The sequence below is a fragment of the Rhizoctonia solani genome, chromosome 3 (genome assembly GCF_016906535.1).
Source record: "Rhizoctonia solani chromosome 3, complete sequence".
NCBI classification, from domain to species: Eukaryota; Fungi; Basidiomycota; class Agaricomycetes; order Cantharellales; family Ceratobasidiaceae; genus Rhizoctonia; species Rhizoctonia solani.
Window position 1 is genome coordinate 1,748,867 of NC_057372.1, and position 17,466 is coordinate 1,766,332.

At 46.4% G+C, this 17,466-nt stretch overlaps 5 protein-coding genes across 5 annotated transcripts; 2 read left to right on the forward strand and 3 right to left on the reverse strand.

Annotated features, from left to right (window-relative positions):
- Window positions 1-1,569: 1,569 nt before the first annotated feature.
- RhiXN_02955 (cysteine-rich Secretory family protein) lies at window positions 1,570-2,320 on the reverse strand (the record flags this gene model as incomplete). Its single annotated transcript, XM_043322772.1, has 4 exons — window positions 1,570-1,650; window positions 1,776-1,897; window positions 1,949-2,033; window positions 2,096-2,320. The coding sequence occupies 4 exons, from the start codon at window positions 2,318-2,320 to the stop codon at window positions 1,570-1,572; spliced, it is 513 nt and encodes a 170-aa protein (XP_043178268.1).
- An 820-nt stretch (window positions 2,321-3,140) lies between these two features.
- On the reverse strand, window positions 3,141-8,326 carry RhiXN_02956 (cullin family; the record flags this gene model as incomplete). The annotated part of the gene is made up of 23 exons (XM_043322773.1): window positions 3,141-3,146; window positions 3,199-3,246; window positions 3,302-3,439; window positions 3,492-3,752; window positions 3,801-4,103; window positions 4,155-4,274; window positions 4,337-4,507; window positions 4,569-4,658; window positions 4,708-5,238; window positions 5,287-5,640; window positions 5,701-6,044; window positions 6,102-6,108; window positions 6,262-6,291; window positions 6,345-6,375; window positions 6,736-6,896; window positions 6,946-7,038; window positions 7,092-7,277; window positions 7,328-7,420; window positions 7,472-7,707; window positions 7,777-7,885; window positions 7,937-7,980; window positions 8,040-8,137; window positions 8,190-8,326. The coding sequence occupies 23 exons, from the start codon at window positions 8,324-8,326 to the stop codon at window positions 3,141-3,143; spliced, it is 3,591 nt and encodes a 1,196-aa protein (XP_043178269.1).
- Window positions 8,327-8,486: 160 nt separating this feature from the next.
- On the forward strand, window positions 8,487-10,237 carry RhiXN_02957 (DnaJ domain protein; the record flags this gene model as incomplete). Its single annotated transcript, XM_043322774.1, has 10 exons — window positions 8,487-8,580; window positions 8,639-8,758; window positions 8,817-8,842; window positions 8,891-9,063; window positions 9,120-9,141; window positions 9,193-9,347; window positions 9,403-9,595; window positions 9,727-9,808; window positions 9,858-9,977; window positions 10,029-10,237. 10 exons carry the CDS (start codon window positions 8,487-8,489, stop codon window positions 10,235-10,237), a joined length of 1,194 nt encoding a protein of 397 aa, XP_043178270.1.
- A 126-nt stretch (window positions 10,238-10,363) lies between these two features.
- On the reverse strand, window positions 10,364-12,020 carry RhiXN_02958 (uncharacterized protein; the record flags this gene model as incomplete). The annotated part of the gene is made up of 11 exons (XM_043322775.1): window positions 10,364-10,406; window positions 10,461-10,505; window positions 10,557-10,604; window positions 10,658-10,759; window positions 10,813-10,911; window positions 10,973-11,017; window positions 11,075-11,264; window positions 11,320-11,429; window positions 11,492-11,638; window positions 11,688-11,779; window positions 11,832-12,020. The coding sequence occupies 11 exons, from the start codon at window positions 12,018-12,020 to the stop codon at window positions 10,364-10,366; spliced, it is 1,110 nt and encodes a 369-aa protein (XP_043178271.1).
- Window positions 12,021-12,202: 182 nt separating this feature from the next.
- On the forward strand, window positions 12,203-17,270 carry RhiXN_02959 (RNA-dependent RNA polymerase; the record flags this gene model as incomplete). Its single annotated transcript, XM_043322776.1, has 18 exons — window positions 12,203-12,427; window positions 12,477-13,416; window positions 13,467-13,703; window positions 13,754-13,921; window positions 13,975-14,025; window positions 14,080-14,451; window positions 14,516-14,630; window positions 14,719-15,083; window positions 15,136-15,375; window positions 15,427-15,443; window positions 15,478-15,578; window positions 15,630-15,663; window positions 15,719-15,736; window positions 15,793-15,891; window positions 15,943-16,106; window positions 16,160-16,851; window positions 16,897-17,135; window positions 17,175-17,270. 18 exons carry the CDS (start codon window positions 12,203-12,205, stop codon window positions 17,268-17,270), a joined length of 4,173 nt encoding a protein of 1,390 aa, XP_043178272.1.
- Between the last annotated feature and the right edge of the window lie 196 nt (window positions 17,271-17,466).

Here is a 17,466-nt window from a genome sequence, read left to right on the forward strand (position 1 = left end):
AGGTCATGAATGAGTGACTCAGTGCCTTCATTCCCTATGAAATGCGACTCACCGTTGGTGTTATATAATAAGTAAGTAGGAGTCCGACCCTTGCCCTCTTATTGTCTCCGAAGGCTTGATGGGCTCCGTATAATCGAAGAATAGAGAAATCGTTATTATATAGTGAGGCGGTCAGGTAATTTGAGAGTTAGAATGAGAGGAAACTTGAGAGTTTTGAAAGGAGCGAGTGGGGCGCGCCAAACAAGCAAAGAATCAGCCAGCTAGATATACATGGGTAATACGAATAAACAATACATAAGACAATCAACGGAAGACGTACGTAAGTGCATGGTGGATGCAAGCTGAGGAACCGGCACAATAGGTGATCGAATATATGGAGAGGGGCTTGCCCCTGGCTACTGAACCAAGGGGCGCATACACATCGGCAGGTCACGTGATCTTATGGCCTTCTCGGAACAAAAAGAATTGGGTTGAGAAGAGCACCAACCCTATATGCTTTGAATGATTTGTGTTGGACTCAACCGCTGGACCTCGTGACCTTTCTCTGTTAAGCGTTTATTGGGAATGAATGGCAAGGTACGGGATAATACTGATGTTGATATATTGATTAAAACGCTTGAATTTACGTGTCTACAGTACTTCCACAATTATTGTTTGCTTACTCTGTTGTCCGAGCTGGAGAAGATTATTTGTGCGCGAATAGGGGGTGAATCACTTGCGCGGTCACCTGATCGTTCCCGGCAATAACCAATCCCAAGATCAAATAAGAGAGTATGCGGTAGATCTTTCGAATACTTCGGAGAGTCGAGAATTTGGATTCATATTCAAAATTGGGGTGTCTGACTCGTCATTAATCGCATGCACTCGCTCTCTGTCCTATGCACACAACCCACAGTCGCTGTCTTAGACTTGCAGAGAGCCGTTGGATGGATCAAGTGACGAACGCCCTGCAGGGTGAATGGTGACAAAGGAGGCGAATCGAGGAGTTCGAAGGTGAAACGGGAAGAAAGAAATAAAATCAATACTATAGGATGGGGGACGAAATGGAAAGGTGCGCGAGAGGTGGGGAAAGCTGGTCGGCGATCGGTTGCAGGTCGTGGTCCAAGTAGCGGTGGAATTACCCGAATAGGCATAATATCGACGAGATGGCGCGATAGGGGCATGGCGACGCGAGGTCGTTGTGGTATGACTCGTGGTGAGTACCGGCGTCGCATGAGAACGACAGGGGAAATGCGGGCCGGCGAGGCAGCAAGGAGTCGACGGAGTGGCGACGTGTGTGAAGTGTAATGGTGTTATGGACCTGGACTCGTAACACATTGGGCCAGCTTGATAGCTTGCAAGTAAATGACCCACAAAGACACACATTTAGCTAAGAGATGGGAAACCAGGCAGGTACACACTAAAGTCGTAAAGACTGAGACGAAAACAAATGTGCATATCATTGCAATATAAGGAGGGGTTGGTACATGGAGTGAAGGCATAAACTGAGAAGTGTCCAAACTCAAGGTTACTAGTTCTTTTGGACGTTTTGACTGCAAAAAATCGACCGTCAGTTATGAAAGAGTACATCTACTGGAAGAAGACTACTGACGCGTATTGGCCTGCGACGTTTCCGTAAGGACTGTAGTTGCAAACGTAGTAGTTGGCGTTCTAGGGACCAAGTCAGTAAACTCAAGCAAGGTGCGTGTCTCTCAGAAACAAAGGCATTACTCACGCCCTAAATAGCCACAGTTAACTCCAGTTTTGATTTAAAAAAAGCTTGGAATATTACTCACGTAGTTAGCAGGGAAGATGGTTCCCGGTGCACATGTGGCCAGAGCACATCCAACCTTGGTAGTCGACTTCCAAACAACCTGGGTCCAATGTGAAGCCTGTGGGTTGCTGGGGTTGTAGTCCTCTGTAAGAACAATTCAATAATTAGAGCCGATAACTTTGGGTAGGCACGTACTAGATTCGGCGTTCCAGGCACCAACTGCAGCGGCGGCCCCCGGGTTTCCAGTACCAGCATACAAGTTCTGGCCTGCTTGGTTGTGCTGCGTAGATGGTTTAGCGTACCGACAACCAGTCTCATCATAATAGATAAAGTTGGACTCACTTCAAATTTGCATTGGTTGGCCCAGGCCTGTGCAGTCGAAGCGAGGCCACTGTCCCAAACAAGCGCCTTGGCACCATGATTGGCACGTTCGTTGTTGTGTGCGGTAAGATAATCCTGAGGGACAGCACGAGCAGCGAGGAGATGAGTACCAGTCATGCTAATGGCCGAGACGGATCCGGCAGCAGCAGTAACGAGTGCAAATGCAGCTGCAGTGGGGCGAACCATTTCAGATAATAGAATAGACAGGAAGGATTGCTTGGCTAGGAGGTAGATGTGATTTAATGCTTTCCTGGACAACTTAGCTTTCTCTTTTTATAGCGTAGCGTGGACGGATAACTTCTAATTAGGGTACTGTTCCATGGTACATGTTCGTGTTTTAATCGTATCATTCAGAACAGCTACTGTAGCCGAGTTCAAGCGACCTGATGCGAGAGCGCTAGCATTGCGGACATGTGAACTGGCAAGGCAAGGATTTCATTCACGACACGGGTCAAAGGTGTCACCGAGGTTCGGGATAAGCGAGACTCGCCGAATTGTCCGAACGAATGGGCTTACCTTAGAGATGCCTATGGGTAGAGCAAGCGAATCTGGGCCATGCCGGAGTTCGGAGCTCCACCCCATACCTGCCCGAACGGAACGGCGCACCCATATGGCTATTCCTGACGGATACACCAGCTGTGGCATAAAGAGCAAATGGACCCCAAAATTATTTGGATCAGGTGGATTCAGGCTGATACCTCATAATCCATGTGGATATATGCGACACGATCTCAGTTATACATCAGAGAACATATTGCGATATTCTAGTCGATGGTTACTTGGCGCTTAAATAGAAATATTCCACCTATTTGATAGTGGACTAAGATTCCTGGGAGCTTTTGGTGATGCTGGAGAAGTTATCTTGTCTCACAGGAAAGTTCGGCTCACACACCAACGTACAAGAATTGAATGTACCGTAGATCTTCGCTTGAATAGGAGTAAATAATGGATAGAGTAAAAACGAATGGGTAGTACACAATAACAGGAACCTTCCAGGATACATGTATCAAGCCTAGATGTATAAGTGTTAATTAACAACCTTTTTGAATAAGAAAATAGCATACCAGATAGTTGTATGATTTCTTATCACCTCCTCGCTCAAGATATTCTTTCTGATGGTTCAGTTATTAGTTCGAATATACTGCATTCTGTACGAGGTGTATTTACCTCAATAAGAGCCTCTATGCGCTTCTTAATCGCGACAGGGACCGGCGTGAATCTACTTGCTAGTTGCCTCGTTACTTCATTGATCAGATCGTTGTGTGCCATATGTTTCCTATCTTTCATGACACGGACGATACAGGCCTAAAGGACGGTAAATTATTTGAGGATATCTATTTCATGACAAGAAGCTAACCTCAGTTTGTAGTTTTCGTTCCTCTTCGACCTTCTCTTCAGTCTCGCGCCGTTCCTCATTGGATTCCGCTTTGCTCGCAACCGTTTGAATTTTAATGCGTTGTAATGGCGCCGTGAAATCGTAGTTGAATGTGAAAGTATCTGTCGTGCTGACACTGCGAGATGCGGGGTGTTTACGCAGAACTTTGTACTTGGCGCATGCTAGAGATTGAAGCTGACGTTGCAGGTCCACGTCGGGGAGTCCAGTAGCTTCTTTGATTTCCTATAAAGACTAGTTAGAAGAAGAAATTCAAAAAGCAATTATGCTAACACTATATTCTAACTCTTGACCAATCTCTACGTCACTGAAAGCCAGAAATACGATCATGGCTGCCGTGGTGAGATTCAATTCGTGCTTTCGTGTTTTAAACGCTACTCTGATGTCTGCGCTGCCATAATTGGGTTGCCAAGACAGCTTTCGGCCGCTATGTCGGGTATTGTAGAATCGCTCGAAATAGGAAACATGTTTTGCAATGATAGGAGGCATAATGTAACCCCCAAAATCGGTCGTGTTTGTAATTGGCCATATGCCCGCGGTGAGGATAGATGTTTGCATATCAATGGTGACAGCGGACTGAAAACGATAATTGAATATGAGTTTGAAAGAGTTGTCATATCTACTCACATCATCTCCTTCAGTTACGCGTTGAATGAACCCTCGGAACGAATCGGTCAACTCTCCAGATAGTCGAATGTCATGGAACATTCCCTCCAGTTTCTGGGTAAACGCGAAGCCACATTCGATCTTTGAGATAGTTTAGCATCAACGTTCGATCATGGCGTGTAGTAATCATGCTTTTGGCTGACCTTCAATTTGCCTATCATCTCCCGCTCTGCCTCATCATCGGTGGTTCGAGATTGCAAGAGCCGCTTGGCTAGATGTGTTTTATAGTAACGTTCAAACACATCCTTGTCCGAGATAAATCTGAATATAGATATTGTCCTGTCAATCAGAGTATTCATCTCGGATTCCGTTTTCTATGTCGAATACAACGTCTGGTATAAGTGCCAATTATGGTAAAGAGTACACGACACATACCAGTTTTGTTCCCTTCTTTAGATGGTCATCGATAAACAGGGAAACAAATTCTGCAGCCCTCTTATTCATATTGATAAAGGACTCAAATGCCTATTAAGCCAATAAGATGTTGCCACAATATGCTCATATGAAGACACACCTCGTTAATAGCGGTTTGCATGGATACCTCTCCACCCCAAGAGTTCGCCAATAAGCGGTCAAAATGATCTTTGAGAGCTAACACATCAGTCATCCATTTAATGGCCGTCTGAACCGCCATGGACTTTGCTGACGCCTCTCCCGCCTTCTTCCCATCCGTGCTTTGCTTTGTCGTGGCGACAGCGTCCTCGTCGCACTCCTCGTTGATCGTCTTTCCTCTCCCAATAATACTCTCTTTGAGGCGGAGGCGTAGTAATTTTATCCCGGATTCTTCAGGGGGGAGCTGGAACATTCGTAATAGTCGCGCCAGGTCTTCTGTGCGCTCCGTGTCAATAAGAAGATCAAGGGCAGTGTTTTGTTTCTGCGTTAACGCTGATGACACCTCTGGAGCACTTGCTTCCGGTCCCTTGAGTAATCGGGCAGTATGGGGGGTAAGGATTTTGCTGATGAGGATATTTTGGAGGGGAACTGAAGTGTGAAATGAAAGATAACTATGTGTTCGATCTTGTTCTGCATTGATAAAAGACTCGGCCTGTATAAAGTTAATACGAGATATGACGTGAGGTACTTGAACACGTACCAATTTTAAGTATTCTGACAAGTCATGCAAATCTAGCATTTCCTTAGCTCGATTGGTGTAATAGATATCGCTCTCTTGAAGGATTTCGCTTTCTAGATTTAGTTTGTATACCGTACTCTCAAACACCGCTTTGATAGAAGTGTCCCGAAGAGTAAGCAATACGTCAACACACTGTTTCATCGCACTACGGTTAATCGCGGTCCCATTACGCTCCATCCTTATTAACAGTAGAATGGTCGCGTTGAGTTGTGCTAGGATAGGGTACTTAGTCGAATGAATGAGCTCAGAGAGGAAGAGCTTTGAGCCTTGTTCCGTGATCTTAGGCACATTCGCCGACTGCGTATAAACGCGATCCTAGCAACAGGAACTGTCAGGCTCAACGCATGGTACTGAATCTCACAATTGAAAACACACCATGTACTTGACCAGATCGGAAATCTTACTCATGCTACTTTCATGATCATCCCATACCTCTCGAAACACCTTGACAAATAGTTCGCCTGCTTGGCACATCTCCATCGAGTCCCGGCCATCCAATTCTGTACGAGGAAAGACAGGTATTAATTTCTCTCTGGCGAATATATCGAGATTTTCGCAAATCAATTTGACAAGGCCGTCATAGAGCATCTTTCCTTGCTTAGCAATGACGAGATTATAGGCATGACGATAGTTTTCTTCAAAGGATAGTGAGGAGGCGTTCTTTGCATATATCTGTTGAATAGAGACCGAGAGTTTCTCCCATGCCAGCTCTTGAGCACCTTTAGGTAGATTATGTTAGATGCATAAGCTGGTAAGATATCTTGGGCCATACTTACCAGCTTGCTACGTAATACGACGGCGGTGGGATATTGTGTCAGCCCTGTTTGAATAAACTGCGACGGTGGCGCACGTACTTGGCGCGGTGGTTTCTGGCACGATACGCGGAAGTATGAGTGTCCCATCCAGATAGAGTGAGATGTTAACTTACAATCTTACCCCTCGTGGGTCTTCTGGCTGCTGCACCAGCTATTCAAGGCAGGTTAGTGGCGACCAAAGACCACGGCAGCGGAATGACGGACCTGTAGACATTCAAACTCCCAACTATTTTTCCTTTTGTTCGGTATTATAAACCTCAGTTCAAGAGGTTTTATACTGTATTTAAGGGCTTTAGTCGCCCAGTAATAGCTATAGTTTAGTCAAACCCCTTGCGTCGTTGCGGAGAGGAAAGCGAGCAAGGTCACGTGAATTACGCAACTATTATACCCCACAATTGGTGTCAACTTGAAACCAACAGCCATGAAGCAAATCTCTTCAGAACAAGTTCAAACGACTTCCAAATAAGTGAATCAGCTCCATTTATTTTTATTGAATTTACTGAAATTTATCGAAGCGACAGAGAGGAGTAACCCTATCGCCTTAAAATGTGTTATTCTCCTCCCAGATTATTATTGGGAAAGTTGGTTCTCCCACTCTTTCATCCACTCCGGCTTGGCTCTCTCAGCTTCTTCCTTCAATTCTTCGAGTTGTTTCTTCAGTGGTGCACGTGGGTCCGTCCCTACTTCAGATTTCTTGGCTCGGAGTCCAGGGGCAACCTCTATTCTGACTATGCGTGCGTTTGCAGCCGGTATACTCTATAATTCACGTAAGCGAGGGATTCTGAGCAAATAGGGACACACTTACTTCGATAATAAAACCGATTTCATCCACTTTCCCAGCTAGTGTCATCCAATTCCTCGTCGCGTTCGCTGATGAGACCGGTTGGATTCTCAAATCCTGCCGGGGTGTAAGTGAATGAACCGAGAGATATAGCCTTGACAATCACTCACACTCATATCAGGCTCATGGGCTATCCTCTCGATATTACTTACGGTGTTCTCTTCGTCAATAAAATTGGGCATGGCAGCTGGGCCACCCACGATTGGTTTGCTCGCTCGGAGATACGTCACTGTCGCACCTTGTTCCGCATTTACCCATACATCTGGGTGAGACGCATGTCCCCAAACTGAGAAATACTGTTTTTGTTAGAAAGTAATCGTTTAACATTGGGGTGAAATGGGCATACATCATGATATCCATGTGCGAGCACGGTTATGTGTTTTTCTCCCAAGGTGTATTCCGCCAAGAAAACAGGATGTAGAAGTGGGTATGCTGCCAACTAGCCAGAGGCCTCAGATAGATAAATATCAAGACCTTATGAGGAATTTACCATCTGAAACTCCACCGACCGAGGATCAATACTCCATCCCTCTGTTATCTCGATGTCTCCGTACGGTGCTTCCTTCAAGGCCTGAGGAGCGGCAAGAGGCGATGTTGTAAAAGGCAGTGCCAGAATATCATATGTGCCGCTCAGTGGTTCTAAATGATTCTTGCTAAACGGCTTGGCTTCGTCGGTATCAGTGGGGAAACTCTTGACCCAGCGAGCCAGAGGATGGTGATTAATACCTATGAGTAGTTTCAGGTGCCCCCTTCTGGAGAAGACGAGAGCTAATGCTCACCAGGAATAGTGCTCACCTGGAACCGTTACTTCCCGGAGGTGCATCACAGTTGGATGATCCGAATCGCCCAAGTCACTAGTAAATGAAGTTATACAGTCCACTTTCCAAGTGGGTATGTAGACTGCCTATACCGTATTTTGGTTTTAGTTTGGCGTATGAGTTTGATTCCTCCGTACCTTGAAATTGGTGCGTTTAATACCCGAATCCACGACGTCCTTGCCTTGCCAAAGGACCATTAAAATATTGCAACATTGAACCCATCTCTTTCTATGTACTCACCAAATAGCATTTGTCCGTATCCCTTTATGGCAGCTGCCAGCCCAAACATTGGTGGCACAAGTAGCTCAAGCTTCGACTGGACGGTTAACGCATCGTTGCTGTCTGGAACAGTTTGTCAAAGAACGGTAAATTGGTGAACACATGACTAACGTGAAGGGCAGCAGGCTAACTTTCGGATGATACCTATCAGCCAAGCTGGAGTAGAGCTTTGGCTTGGCCACGGTTTTATAGAGTGTGTACTTGTTAGATGCCGGGAATAATCGACCGCACCGAGAAAGCATCGTCATACTGGGTCAGTGATGTTAGAGATGTGCTTATATCTGAGAATTTCCAACTAAGGCGCTTACTCCCGATCAGGGTCCGCTCAGGGCTCGTGTAAGATGCGACGTGTCCATTCTTGCTAGTGCTTGACATTTCCACTCCTCACTCCTTCTCCTATCGCCTCCTATGGCGCCCCCAACCCTCTTTACACTATTATCCGTTTTCTGTATACTGGTGGCTGTGGTAGCTGCTGGTAAAGACTTCTACAAAGTCCTTGATGGTAATTCAGCGATGTATATGAGCGCACGTGCATAGAAGAGCTCACCTCTTGTCTACAGTGGACAGAGGCGCTGGCGATGCGACCATCAAGAAGGCATACAAGAAGTTGAGCAAAAAATATCATCCTGACAAGAACAACACCCCAGAGGCCAAAGATAAATTCGTAGAGATATCCCGAGGTGAGTTCACTGTCGCCCCGCAGCGTATGTCAAAATGTTTACTCAACTTTGACTATAGCATACGAGGTCCTATCAGACTCTGAGGTATGTAGTCTACTATGAGCAAATCAATCCTTATCTGAAATTTGTCAGAAACGGGCCATCTACGACCGCCACGGCGAGGATGGACTGAAACAGCATGAAGCCGGGAAGAATGCACCTGATCCATTTAGCATGTTTTCTAATTTCTTTGGCGGCGGACATCACGAACAGTCTCGAAAGGGGCCGACTATGCTTACGGAGTTTGAAGTTAGCTTGGCCGACATGTGAGTTTTGGCCATTATAAGATTCAGATCTTTTTACTGAGTTCCCCCATTACTAGGTATTCTGGGAATCATGTTGAGGTAAACAGCATACCAGCTAGCTACGGAAACCTTGGCTAACTCAACATATAGTTTAGGATAAAGAAGCGTATACTGTGCGACCATTGCCGCGGCTCAGGTGCAGCAAGCGACAAGGACATCCATACATGCGGAGGGTGCAAGGGCCAGGGAATCAAACTCGTCAAGCAACAGGTCTTCCCAGGAATGTATGCACAAACACAAGTAACGTATGCAATACATAACCCTACTCATTTAACACCGAGTCTAACTGATCTTCTGCAGGTGTAACGAGTGTGGCGGGCGAGGAAAGGTGATCAAGAAGTTGTGCCCGCATTGTCAAGGCCATAAAGTCATGGACCACACTGCGGAGTACACGTTGGACGTTACTCCTGGCATGCCTGAAGGACACGAGGTCGTATTTGAAGGAGAGGGTGATGAGAGTCCGGAGTATGAGGCTGGAGATATTGTTTTGCGAGTCCGAAGTCAAAGAGCAAATGGCGGCTTCCGACGCAAGGAAAGCACTCTTTATTGGACTGAGACAATTGGAATTAAGGAGGCACGTCTTAGCAGACATAGACACCCATTCGAATGCTAATTATTGAGTAGGCGCTTCTTGGATTCGAACGTAATGTCACGCATCTCGATGGACACATTGTTACTCTAAAGAGGAATGGCACAACACAACCTGGTGCGTACTTGTGGCGCACCGGCCCACGACCACTAACCTCTGCCTCTAGGTCACGTCCAAACAGTAGAAGGCGAAGGGATGCCTATATTTGAAGGATCAGGTCACGGAGACCTATTTGTCACATACAACGTCGTGTTACCAACGTCTTTAAACGACACGTTAAAACAACGTCAGTCTGTTATTGTCTATTTACAATATTTACTTATCGTCCTTGTGACAGAACTATACGAAGCTTTTACTGGCCCAACAGCGAGCGCGAGTTCCGATGAAGATGAGAAAGAAAAAAGGGAAACGGAACCAGAAGACGATCCCAAGGAAAACGAAGGAGAGCAATCCGAAGAAAAGAGCGAGCAGCCTAAGGAAGCTGATGACGAGCGGCCTAAAGAAGTAGATGACGAACCGTCCAAGGGAGAAAAGGATGAACTGTAGAGTTAGATTTTGCTATTACGCATATGTTTTTATAGATCGTTATTTTACAGGTGGTTGGAACCAAGCGCAATAAGCGAGCGAGTAGCTCGGTTAATTAAATACATACATACTCTACTCGCATAGTTTCTATAGCTCTTCGTGCGGAAGCGATGCAACGGTGGGGAGGACGCTGTGTACACATGGTATTTCAATAGAGGTTAAGCCACTTGATGAAAATTCGTACCTGAACGCAACTGTTGAGGTAGCATCAGCGATAATTGAAGTCATGCTATTGTATTAAACCGTTAAGAATAATTTAGCCCATGGACTCTGCGCGAACCTTTCAGCAAATTCGCAAATCCCATCTGAGCATATACGCGTGTAGATACTACCATAGTAAAAGTCAATGGACGACAAAGCAGGAACACAAACACGTCTTACTCTGGATCCAATGAGGTTTCTATAGCGCTTTCAACTGTATCTAATACAGCTTCCCTAACACTGGACGTAGGAAGGCTGTCTAGTGTAGTTGGTATGCTGGCACTGCTCCAAAATTATCAGCAAGGGTAAGTTGGAACATCCGAACTCTACCTTACATGGCGGTCTGAACAGTATTAGTCAAGGATGTAGCCAAAGTCTTGATGGTTCGAGTTGTTTCTGTAAGCATGTCTTCCGTTGTGGTAACCTTGGATGATCTATTTTGTAGTGTTGGTATATGCTATGCATTAAAGAGTAATATAGTGATATGATACATACCCCGCCCCCATCAATCTTAACGGCAAAGTGGCAACCGTAACAACACTGTGAAACCGATCCAACGATTTAGCAATGCTAAGAATCTAAATATAAAACGCTCACCGGTCCAGAACGCGTCGTTTGACAATATACGCCATGGTAAGCAAAAACACAGTGAAGGAGAGACCTATGATTATACGGTCCATCCAATCTGCGCGTTGCAACGCCTTGATCAACACTTGTGACACATCCATGAGGTTGTCCAGGTTAACGTAAACATCAGTTGTGGAACGAAGTGTCTTGGAAGACTCCTCTACCAATTTGAGAGTAAGTTGAGATATAGCTAGATTAATGGATATCAAACTCACGTAGCATCTGTGTCGACAGTACGGATCGTTCAAGTTCCTGTTGCATCAGGCGTGTTGTCCTGCGTAAGGCTTCGGTAACATCATCCGAGGCGGCCATCAGTTTGTCTTCCCTGCAGAAGTGTTAATTTTATGCCAGCGCATGAGCCATCGGTGCTCAATTCATGCAGCTTACGTGGCGCGTTGCTTGTGAGCTTCGGCTTCAGCTGCTCTTTTCTGCTGAAGCGCTGCAGACCCAAGTAATTCGTCGCGCCTGGAACGAGCGTCACTGTCAATGGCTCGTTTGGATGCCAGAAGTGCGGCGCGCGAATCCGATTTTATCCTGTTAACAATCCGTTGGTAACACCCTCTAATTCCTTTTGTTCGCATACCTGGAGAGCTCGTCATACAGTTCATTGACCCATTGTTTCACTTGTACTCGCTCAATTTCTCTCTCTTGATCCTCTGCAAGCGTTGCAAAGTCCTGGGAGAGTTTAATTTATTCTCTTAGAGATAGTACGAACTCATAAGCCCACCTCCAACCGCTTCGTTATTGCCTCAGTATCATCCCGAAGCTCGGCGGCATATTGCTGCTGAAGAGTCAAAGGTCCTTTACAGTCTCGAAGGCGGGGTATTTGAAACTCGCCCAGGTCTCTTATTCTGCGTGAAAGTGCTTCATGGGCCGTTTGCGCCTCGATGAATAGCGGGGAAGCTACTGGAGGCATGGAAGACGAGGGTATAGGGCTAAGCGCCCAAGTACGTGTCCTATGATAACTCCTGTGCAGTACCACGTACCTATTGTAACGCAACGGATCAGCCAATTAGGTGGCTATTGATCGTGCCACGATCTACATCCAACCTCAACTCCTGTTTCGGACATTTACATTGGAACGAATCAATTTATGATATGCATACACTCTACTTCCGTAACCTTCCTCTCAATGTCGCAAGGAGCGCTTTTCGCGATGCGGTTGAAAAGTTTGTGGTCAACATGTACGGCGAAGGTGTAGATGCCCCTAAGCCGATCATCGATATGGTAATACTGGACCGCCCTACTTCAGAGAAAAAGCACGTGGGCTTTGGAGCGATCCAGTTTGCGGATGAGAAAACTATGGAAATGTTTATTGCAAGGGTATGTATTGTCACACGGCCTACGTCCATGTGTGCTGACGCGAATGAAGCTCAAAACAGAGCCAATGATGTTTGGTCAAGAGGCAGTTGCCTTTTCTCGGGAGCAGCCGCCTAATCTGCAAGCGTCCAGCTCCGGCCAATCCGCCAATGCTACTCCAGCTTCTACCTCAGGACCCCAACCGACTTCTTCAAAGGATCGCCGATCACAATCTAGCAAGTCTACATCAACTCAGGCATCCAAAAAACGCGATAATGCTCAGCCTAGTGCTCCTAATCGGCCTGTAATGAACCTCAATCGAGTCAAGCATCCTCAATTTGAAAAAAGGGAAGTGCGCCTACCCAATATCAAATATCTCCGTAAACTCCACCACCGACTTTCAATCATCGGGCAGCACCTGCGTCTCGAAACACTGGAATTTGGCGTGTTACGCAATTGGAACTTTTCAGTGGAGTACTCACGACCGCTTGTCGATGAAACAGGCTATTTTATCTTTGAGGACGACGAAAAGTCGCTCCGGATTAGTATTGGGGGTTCCCACCAAGACTCGACCCAACCAAGCGTTGCGATTGCAATACAAACTATCAACTATGTAGCTCTGGGAACTGACGCAGGAAAAAAGTACATGTTCCTCGCCCTCGCCCAAAATCCACACTTCGAACTGGGTGACATTTCTCGGCCGACAACCGGAGTCGGAAAATTCGATGTGCGACGGAGTCGAAACCGACTCTCTGCTCTGGATGAGCGACACGAGCGTGTCGCGCCATACACCTCCAGGTGGATTAAACTCACATTTCATGAAGATAGCATAGCTCCCACAGCAGAAATGTGTCAAATGGCTGGACTTGGAGAACCCGCGATGGACCCCCCACTTAGCTTTGGCAAACTTGACATGTACTCTGCACATAACATCGCCGTCGTTGAAAAGTGGTTCCAAGGAGGCTCTCTGGACTTCGAAGTTGCCTTTCAAATCGAAGCTCTCTTTCGGAATGGTGCGTTGGTACCAACAGAGCTTCTGGCAATCAAACCGATAGTAGAGAAGCTGGCAAAGAAGTCCAAGGACCAGGCCGCGATGCACTGAGAACATTCAGGGCAGAAATACAAGGGGCTGGTGCTCGAAAGTCGTTCAACGATTTCGAGGATAAAAATGTCGTTGAAGAGTTCGAGGTACATGTTCGCAAGAGCGCCGAATCAATGCCTTGGGAAAAAATAGGGATATCCAAAGCAAGCTTTATGTGTTACCACGTGAAGATCACTCCCACCGCCGTGCACTTAAATGGTTTGGTTTTAGGTTACTTAGCCAAAGCATACAACTAACCATGCTCATAGGACCTCTTGAAGAGCAATCGAATAGGGTGATACGCCGATACCCTGGCTATGAAACGCACTTTATTCGAGTTGCGTTTACCGACGAAGCGGATGGTCGTGCCCGCTTTGAATACGAAGTCGACACCATGGCATTCACTCAGAAGAGAGTTGGCAAGTTTCTCAAGAACGGTTAGTGCTTTTTCGGTCCATTTGTTTTGACCCTCGGTTAACCACTACCATAGCAATTCGGCTTTGTGATCGAGAATACGAGTTACTTGGATATAGCCAATCTGGTAAACCTTTCTCGTACTAGGCTAGACACGTGAGTTTTGCTGAATAGACTACAGGTTTTCGTGAGAATGCCTGCTTTTTCGTGGCACCATTTGAATGGAAAGACGAAATCATAAATGGCGAATACATCCGCTATAGCTTGGGAAATTTTGACAAAGTCATTGATTGCCCTGCACGTTACGGTGCCCGTATGAGTCAAGCATTTTCTTCGACTAGCCAATCCACTATGCTCCAAGAATCGGAGATTAGGCACATTATGGAACTTAAAAATAGGCGTGACGAGATGTTCTCCGACGGTTGTGGAACCATTAGCCGTGAACTTGCGAAAGACGTTTGGAAAAGCATGCTTCAACACCTTCCACCCAGTCGTCAAGGTTTCCATCACGAGAATGAACTACCTCCGCCTGCGTTCCAGATACGGATAGGAGGTTAGTGCTTTCTCTCTTTCAGGTCTCGATGAGCCGAAATATTTTTGCACCTAAATTTTACCAGGAAGCAAGGGAATGGTACGACTTGACCCCAAGCTGGAGGGACGAGTGCTCTGCTTGCGTCCTTCAATGACAAAGTTTGAGGCGGAGCATGACCTCTCCTTGGAAATCGCCCGTGCGTTCGTAACCTATAGCCCTTGTTTTTTAAACAGGTGCGCACTAGCTCATACATTCACAATGTTTAATCTAATGATTTTTAACATATAGGCCGTTGGTTGTGTTACTATGGAGTGGGGGTGTCGAAGATGATGTCTTCCTAAATCTGATGAAAGATAACCTGGCAGAGACGATGTCAGGCATGACGACACTTGGGGGGGCTGCGAAGTTACTCATTGCAAATCGTTTGGGAGTCCCTTTCCAAATAGCCAGCACTCTTAATCGATTGTCACGCCTGAAGATTGAACTCGGCCAAGATGGCGTACGCACGTCGGGCTTGCACAAACTCTTGAATGCCACACTCTTTCATATCAAGAGAGACCTCAAACACAAGTCCAGAATCAAGGTCCCAGATAGTTACACTCTCGTCGGTGTTTGCGATGAGGATGACTACTTGCGACCTCGTCAAATATATGGTGTGTGTCTCTTTGTCACCTAGTTCACCAAAGCTCACTTTTCAAACTTTAGCTTGCGTTCAGCACTTTGACCAAAGGAGTGGGAAAGCCGAAGTACGATATCTAAAGGGTCGCTATCTAGTCACAAGAAGTCCTGTCATACACCCGGGTGATGCGCAGGTGGTCTGGGCTATTGGGGAGCCACCTGTTGATTCGCCATTTTATGGAGAAGGAAACAACTTACCCAATATTGTTGTTTTTTCCTCCAAGGGACCAAGACCGATCCCTAATATGTTGGGTGGTGGTGACCTTGGTAAGCATAAGAGTATTTAATACTAGAGTAAGAAACTAAAGCTTACGGTAGATGGGGTACGTATCTTTGTTCGCATAGTACCGCTTACTGATTGGCGAGTAGGACCTATACAACTTGATTTCAGTTCAAGAACTCATCCCTCGCTATCGATATTGCCCAGCCAACTATCCAACCCCAAGATCGAAGAAGATAGGAAGGAACAGGTCGGTATCAAAAACTCGTTAGATTCACAAAGACTCACAAAACCCTTGTAGTACCATTGAAGATGTTGCCGACTTCATGGTCGAGGTCAGTCGTGGGTATTGACATCCGATGCTTGTGTTTATAACACTTTTTTGCACAGTATATCTGCCACGACTCGGTTTGTTTCTTGCACTTGCTACTGGGCATTCATTTTTTGAGTCTATTCTAATATAGCTTGGCATGATTGCTACCAATCATCTTGTCATTGCTTCGACCTCGGATATGCGCGCTCGTGACGAAAACTGCATAGTCAATGCAGAACTGCATTCCAGGGTACGCTTCAATAAACCTATCTTGTAACCTTACTTATACTTTCATGATAAGGCGGTCGACTTTGTGAAGACCGGCTTTTACGTAGCGAACCATCAAATTCGGAAAGCCAAATACGACAAGGCATTCGACGAAACAACTGGGTTAGGGTTGAAGCCTGACTGGCAGGCCGGTCATGGTCGTGACGCCAACGATGGTCGCTATTACCCTTGTGATAGGTTCGTCTCAAAGATTATTAGTGCAGCTAACCGCTCATTGAATACTTGTCCAGTGTCCTTGGTAAGCTGTTTCGTGCGGTTGAGCTACCCGAGGGAAACCCTGCCCGGGAATCAGACGTGGAGGACCAAGTACCCACTACGATCCGAAACCGTGTCGCTGGCTTTGTCGCGAGGTACAAAGACGAAATCCAAGCCACAGTTAGCAGCTCCGATACAGTAACCTTTATCCAATCCTTACTGTCGCGCTACACTTCCGAACTCAACCACATTTGCGTCGCGCATACAATTTCCAGCGAGTCGGCGGAGCGGGTATCAGAAGTTGAAGTCATGCTGGGCACGAACTTGGAAGTATCCTCAAAACCGGACTTGATCGAGCGTATGAAGAGTCTTACTCGCAACCTCACCAACACGATACGGTACCAGCTTAAGGCAAAAGAAGATGAAAGTAATTACATCTGGCTAGGCCGAGCTTGGAGGGCATATTTGCTCACAAGCAGCCTCGGCGACAAGACTTTTGGGGCGTTTAGTTTCAGCTGGCTGGCATTGGACTCTGTACTCGATGCCCTACAAACGATTGATGAAAATTTCCTTCCTCATACCGGACCAATTCTTCCACCCTTCGCATTTATCCCATCAAAGCGTCCTGAAACAGATGAAAGTCTTCATCCCCCGAATTACGACACTTGGGATGACTGGGTTGACGCTATAAAAGAAGGTGACACTGAAATAGAAACTGCTAATACAGGTGTAGAGTAACATGTGACCTGGCGTGTTCTAACCCGCATTCTAGCAGAAGAGTATGGCAACCAACAAAACGGCAATGCTCGTGGTGTGGACGGGGTCGGGGGCGAGGAGGTTGGAACAACAACCGGCAGAACTCGAATGGAAGCAATAACGGATACAACCGCAACGGTCGCGGCAATGGCCCGGGCCAAGGGCCCAACAGCAATGGACAAACCAATGGCTCGGTCGGGGGTCGTAGGCCCGGCTACCGAATTATTGCTCCCAGTAACATTTCCTTCTGAAATGGTGAGTAGTTCCGGACGATTAATCGTGGCCCTTGTCCAGGGCTACAATGATGAGAACAAGCATGTTCTGTATAGCTCTCCACCCTTATGTTTTGGATGCTGCGTTTCTAACGAAACCGCCCCGAACCGGGTGTGAATGATGCTGGATGACGGCCTTATAATTTGCAACCTGACTCCTCTTCCTACTTATGCTCTGTCTCATCTGAACAGAATGCTAATCATTTCTGCCTAGGTACCCGTGCATCATTTTATGTAAGTAACGATGGATAACCTTTGATCACCGTAGGTCAAAATCCCCACCAGTTTGTTCAGACCTCGGCTGCATGTGGTGT